Source organism: Etheostoma cragini, chromosome 20, assembly GCF_013103735.1.
Source record: "Etheostoma cragini isolate CJK2018 chromosome 20, CSU_Ecrag_1.0, whole genome shotgun sequence".
Lineage (NCBI taxonomy): Eukaryota > Metazoa > Chordata > Actinopteri > Perciformes > Percidae > Etheostoma > Etheostoma cragini.
Window position 1 is genome coordinate 8,322,564 of NC_048426.1, and position 6,703 is coordinate 8,329,266.

At 42.7% G+C, this 6,703-nt stretch overlaps 1 protein-coding gene across 4 annotated transcripts in view; it reads right to left on the reverse strand.

The window, feature by feature from the left end:
• The window catches only part of fndc3ba (fibronectin type III domain containing 3Ba), a 100,341-nt gene that overhangs the window by 49,222 nt on the left and 44,416 nt on the right, over positions 1-6,703 (reverse strand). For all 4 annotated transcript variants that reach the window (XM_034857546.1, XM_034857548.1, XM_034857550.1 and 1 more), the window contains exons 4-7: positions 5,434-5,510; positions 2,070-2,301; positions 1,749-1,920; positions 1,462-1,592 (exon numbers count right to left, since the gene is read on the reverse strand). In XM_034857546.1, coding sequence (XP_034713437.1) covers positions 1,462-1,592; positions 1,749-1,920; positions 2,070-2,301; positions 5,434-5,510 — 612 coding nt within the window. The remainder of the gene's footprint in view (positions 1-1,461; positions 1,593-1,748; positions 1,921-2,069; positions 2,302-5,433; positions 5,511-6,703) is intronic.

Below are 6,703 nucleotides of genomic sequence, written 5' to 3' on the forward strand. Positions count from 1 at the left end.
GTGTGTGTGTGTGTGTGTGTGTGTGTGTGTGTGTGTGTGTGTGTGTGTGTGTGTGTGTGTGTACACTGTAAGAAGCTGTGCAGTATCCCCCACTGCAATGCAGTCAAACACCACCTCTGAGATTATGTGTGCAGGTGTAAGTGCATAATACTGATTCGATCAAATCATTAATGACATATTTTTATTGGGTAAATTTATCTAAAGCAAAACCTCACTGTCCTCACTTATAGTAAATCTGTTGGAATATAGTCATCTAGATAACAATGTAGTCAGCTTATATATTTTGTGTTTTACTTTGCCTGTTATTAGATGTCCATCTCAAAAACATTGCAAATTATTCTGCCTCTACCGCAATATAATGAATTCTATAGTGTGTGTGTGTGTGTGTGTGTGCATGTGTGTTTGTGTGTGTTTGCATTAATGAGTACTGTTCTCTATGTAATAACTCAAACAAATATGTGTCAAAAGACATGTTGTCAAAGAGGAACAGTGTACAAGTGTGTGCACCCTCATTTCTTTGCATTTCACATGCACTTCTTTGTGTGTGTGTGTGTGTGTGTGTGTGTGTGTGTGTGTGTGTGTGTGTGTGTGTGTGTTTGTGTGAGCTGAGCTGTGGTGTCTAAATCTCGCAGCTCAAAAGGTTTTCTTCATCTCAAGCAGGACTCTACAGGTATCCGACCCCCCTCCCCCGTCTCTCTCCCTCTCACCAACAAGGCCAGTATTGTAGCAAGGGTAAAACGATAGCGCTCAGGGACGAGTTCAGCTATGTGGTTACCCGGACAACCCCCTTCCCCACCACTCCCCCCCCCACAACCCCATGGATCCCTTTACCTCCATGAGGCTGCATACATCCATTCATTTTTGTTTTTTCGGGTGACTTTTCAGTGAGAAAAAAAAGAGCGAGAGAAAGAGAGGAACGAAAGGTGTGTTTTATCTGGACCGCTTGAATGCAAAAGGGCTGAGGTTGAAGAGGACAAAGACAGTCACATAGAGAAAGAGAGAGAGAGGTCAGCGAGGACAGAAGGGAGTCCTTCACAAAGAGATACGAGCTGGTTTGGTTGCATGTTGAGATATCCACTATCCTGAACATAAAAAGGCCTGACTAGCAGCTGATTTAGCTTTCTTTGGATTTAGCATCTGTGTCGTGTGTTTTCTGGAAAGGAAAACATCCAAACCTACTGTGAACAACTGTTTCTGTTCATCAACAGTGTGTGCCAGTCTCTCTAATTGTTGTTTGTGTGTGTGTGTGTGTGTGTGCTGTAAGAAGCTGTGCAGTATCCCCCACTGCAATGCAGTCAAACACCGCCTCTTCTCTCTGTGTGTGTGTGTGTGTGTGTATGTGTGTGTGTGTGTGTGTGTGTGTGTTTTGCATTTGTAGATATCCAGACTTGTGCTACGTTCTAAGAGAGTATTTGTGCAACTGTAAGTGCATAATACTGTGTGTGTATGTGTGTGTCCTACCTTGTGTGTGTGTCTCTGGTTCACTGTTTCGTGGACTGCTGCGGAGTCGTCTTTCTGGCTTCTTCCCTCCTGGACTGCCGAGTCCGCCCCCTGACCCCACTGACCCAAGCGATGGGGTGTGTGATTTGTTGCTGCATCACAAATAAAGTTATTATAAATAAACAGTGTTAGATAAAGATAAAAAAACATGCAAGCCATATATGCATCCAGGAACAGTTTTGACTGCAGTGAATGATAACTTGAGTTTTAATTAAACTACATTCTCAACACAGAAGCAGTATAGTCACCTGTATCCGTTGTGTGCTGGCCCCAGGCTGCCCTTATAGAGCGTGGAGGGAGGCGAATTAAGCCGGTTCTGTCGCTCTAGTTGTCTCTGTTCCTTTATCTTTTTGGGCTGGGGCTTACTGTACGTCTCCTCTCTACCTATGTAGTTAGACATCCCATATACTGGGATGATTTCTGAAGTAGAGGAGATGAAAGCAGAGAAGAACATTCATGTCAAAGTAAATATTTGTGCAATTAATTGGATTAATCATTTAATTTGTAACTTCACATCAATCCCCTGATTTCTTTGTCAGAAGCATTAAGTCATGTCAGCATGTCAGTACCTGGATCGCCATACATGGGGGGAAGGTGGTGCTGGTAGTACTGGTGGGGGGGCAGCTCCCCGGGGCTGACGGGGGGGTAAAACGAGTGAGAGTTGGGGATGAAGTGAGGGTGAGCCAGGTATGGGGGCAGGTGGTGTGTGGGGGAGAGGGCCGGAGAGTAGGAGGGAGGGTAGCATTCTGGAGACTGGGGGGTCACCACGACCCGGCGTACCCCTGTGTTATCCTCCAGCACCTACAGGAGAGAGAGAAGAAGCGAAAGGGTGGCGAGTGTAAGAGAGGGGTAAAAATATGTTTCAGGATGTCACAGTTCACGTTTAACCTTACACTTTGAAATTTTGCACACAGCTCGTTTGTACCCACAAATCTTATGAGGTCAGTAAAGTGCACACAGTGTGTGATTGCTTTATACGTTGTCGAGTGGAGAGCAATCTTATCGTCCAACTGTTGGCAAGAAATTGAATAAGCGTCTCAAACTGTCAAACTGGTCCTTTAAAATTCCTATATTCTTTACATCTATTTTTAACAATAATTTAAAGATTTAAAGGTCTTAGAGCACCTGCTCTTACAAAATTATGCTGTCAATCATTTGTGCAAGAGCAGGTGTCCTGTCTGTCAAACAGTAGATATATAATAAAGGAATGAATGGCATAATCTATTTAACAAGGGAGACATTGTGCCAACAGGATACTATGGTCCTTTAAGGGGTGAAAACAAGTGCAGCAATGTTGTCATCAGATGGTCTGCAGATTCCAATAACAACAAGTTTCAAAAGGAGTGCCTCAAATTAACATAGATTCCATTCCATCAATTCAGTTTCACAGTCTAGGACACACACACGCACACGGACACACACACGGACACACACCAACTAGTCAGACACTTTCACAGGCCTGCATTCCACACACAGACACTCCAACTATTCAGACACTTTCACAGACCGGCATTCCAAGCAGAAAGCAAACATACACACTCCCTGCAGAGAGGGAAACTCATCTGCGGGTTTTCCAACAACAGCAACAACACATATACACACACACACAGACACACACGCACACTTATTTCACCAAGTAATAACAGTCCAGGATCAGGGACAAAGTTGTTTGCTCTAGATTAAAATTAAAACCAACCAGTCAGTGGCACGTTTTGGTATCATTGATAGTGCGACTTGAAGGTAAATTTTAAATTTAAAAAAACGTCTGCCAGTTTCAGAGCTCCCACCAGTGCTTCACTATAACAGGTTGATGCTTCACTTTCGTGCTTAACAGGTAAGATTTAGCTTACTTCCAAGAGTTTTAAGTAGGTCAACTAATGCTTCTTGAACATCTTCAAAAACATTATATACGTGAATGCTAACAAGCTAAAAACAATAACTTGCATGACCAGCTAACGTGTAGGCTAAACAAGCTAGTAAAGATTACTGGCATGGCCAGCTAGTGTGCTAGCAGTTATTAAATTGGAAAGTGTTGAGCTACCAAGTGTGATATTGATAGGAAATAAAATGTAATTGTCCAGTTATAAATCTTAACAAGATGGCATTTCTATCAATAGGCCAACTACTTTAATCCTATGGAAAACATGCTACCTAGCATGATCACCTAGTGCGCTAGCAGACTTGTGGTGGTATGAACTAGCCTAAAGAGCTAACATGTAGGCTAAACAAGCTACTAAAGTAATAATAACTAGCATGGCCAGCTAGTGTGCTAGCAGTTATTAAATTGGAAAGGATGAGCTACCAAGTGTGATATTGATAGGAAATAAAATGTCATTGTCCAGTTATATCACTTCACAAGATGAAATTGCATTAAGCTGGCACACTAGCATGGCCAGGTAGTGTGCTAGTACACGCACACACACACACACACACACACACACACACACACACACACACACACACACACACACACACACACACACACACACACACACACACACACACACACACACAAATACACACACAAAATAGCCCTACCCCAAAACACACACACACTGAGAAGCAACAGACTCAGTGCCAGAATTCGACGAAGAGAAAGACAGTATTAAAGGGGGTCAGGATAGGAGGAAGAGGGTTACAGAACTAATCTGAGTGAAAAAAACTGAGAAAGGGGGAGAAGAAGAGGAGGAGGAGGAGGAGGCCCTCCATGAGCCCCTCAACCCCCTCCTCTGCAGCTGAGGAGAAAAACAGAGTGTTTACACGAAAACAAGGGCAAAGTCCCAACATTAGTACATGTGGATCCGACCTACAAACCCACGCAACATTTACTGGAAAGGACACAAACACACACACACACCCCCAGTGCCTCTCTCCCCTATCAGGCTTATTTATGTAAGAGTGACAGTGTTTCCCGCTCACACTTGGACCAGTCCCTGCTCACACATTGATAGACCCACATACATGCAACACAAACACCCACCCACGGTGAGCCAATGACCTGACTTTCATTGGCATAGGAACACAATTTGACCACATGCAGACCACAGCTGTATTTGTAACACTATACTTGTGAGGACAGACTATTGACTCGTTGACTGAATGATTCAATAACCTTTAACCCCTCCACAGCAGTAACATGGTAAACCCAACATTTACTCAATTCATGGCAAACTTATTTTTAAAAGCCCACTGATACAATCCTCGCTCTGGGAGATTTTGTCTCATACTGACAAAATCTGTTCTGTGAGGACAACCAATAGAGAACACACACTCTCACTCCCCCCATCCCCGTGCGTGCTTTCTGTGTGGTTTGATTGTGTGGTTTGAGCTCTTATACGCAAATAGTTTGATTTCCATCATATTAATAATGGCCACTTGATCACTTCTGATAGTTGTATAGTCAAAAATAAACACTACAAGGGAAACCGTCCCACTGTTCTCTGCATTTGTTGTAAATCTCTCCTGTTGTAAAATCATACTTGCAATGCTACGATTGTTGGGCTGTAAATACATAATTTTGCTTTCATTTTCCTTAACTGCATGTCAGGATTTTTCCAGAAACAAGTATCGGTATGTTGAAACAAACCAGAATGCAGGCTGCTCAATTGGCACCAGTGAACTCAAAAAACTGAAAAAAAATGAATATATTTGCCTTGGAAAGATGTTCAATTATGTCATTTTATACTTATTACTTACTTCTTACTAATAAAAATAGGGCTCAGAGTCAACATTAGATCACATGATGGCATATGAAGCCTTGTTTTTTTTTCAGAAAACAAACCACTGGCTAATTAAATGCAGTCGCGCGCACACTATGTTGGTGTCCCTCTATGTCGGACTGAAACTCCCCAACAAAACACAAACACGTGCTCAACATAAAAACATTTCTGAGCGGACCAACTGAGCTAAAAACGCACACAAACACAAACTAACCTGTGAGATGTATCCTGGGGGTACGTGGATGGGGGGGATGGACCCATTCGGGGACATCATGGGAACCTCAGCAGGACCTGCAGGGGAGGAGAAGAATCCTTCATTTAACCAGGCAGCTGAAGTAAATTCTACATGTTATCAATCAACAGTGCACCAGCAGAGACACACACACAGCCACACACACTGAGGGACAGGCCATCGTGTGAAGTGTGACACATATGTCAAAATGCCCTTTCTTCCAGTGAATCAACTTGTACCAAAGGTAAGCCCTTATATCTGCCAAACAGGCATAAAGGTCTTGAATGCTTGTCTTTAGCATTATGATGGATGGATGGATGGATGGATGAAACAAAAAAAGAGAACCTCAGATCTGAAGGAGACGCAAGAAAATCAAATAGAATTAGCAGATTGAAAATGATGTTGACTTTTCCACAATTCATGCAACAGTCCACCCCCCACCCCCTGCCACGTTTCTTCCCCCTCCCCACAATCTGTCTCCAACTCTGGCTTCCTCCGTCTCTCTGTGATAGAGGTCTGCGGCTGGTAAAGTCATTGGGACCCCGTTGGGACAGCCAGAGGCAGACTTGGCCTTAGTATAAATCACACTGTGCACACACTCACACCATAACTACCTACAAACACAAGTATGTAAGTGCTGCATCTAACGATTTTTTTCCTTAATGAATAATCTGTTTATCGTTTTATCAATTAATCAACTAATTGTTTAATCTGAGAAAGTGAAAAATCAGTCAGAAAATTTCAATCAGTGGTTTCCAAAGCCCAAGATGCTGTTCTCAAATGTCTTGTTTCGCCAACTCAAAGATATTCAGTTTGCTGTCATAGATGAAAGAAGAAACTAGAAAATAATCACATTTAAGAAGCTGGAATCAGAGCATTTTTGTTTAATAAAAAATGACTCAAACCGATGAATCAATTAATCTCACTCACTTCAACCTTTCCTCCCTTCCTACTTCATACGTACTTATTTCCCTAATTCATTCTCTCCCCCATTTTTTCTCCTCTCATTTGTCTCCTTTTCTAAATCATCCCCTCTTTCCTTCTATCCCTCCTCCCAGCCAAACACAGGTAAGAGGTACAGCAAACACACACACACCTACACACAACCTGAGCAAAGTGTGCAGTGTGTATGTATGTGTGTGTGTGTGTGTGTGTGTGTGTATGTGTGTGTGTGTGTGTGTGTGTGTCAAAGTGTGCAGTGTGTATGTATGTGTCTGTTTGTGTTTGTGTGTGTGTATGTGTGTGTGTGTGT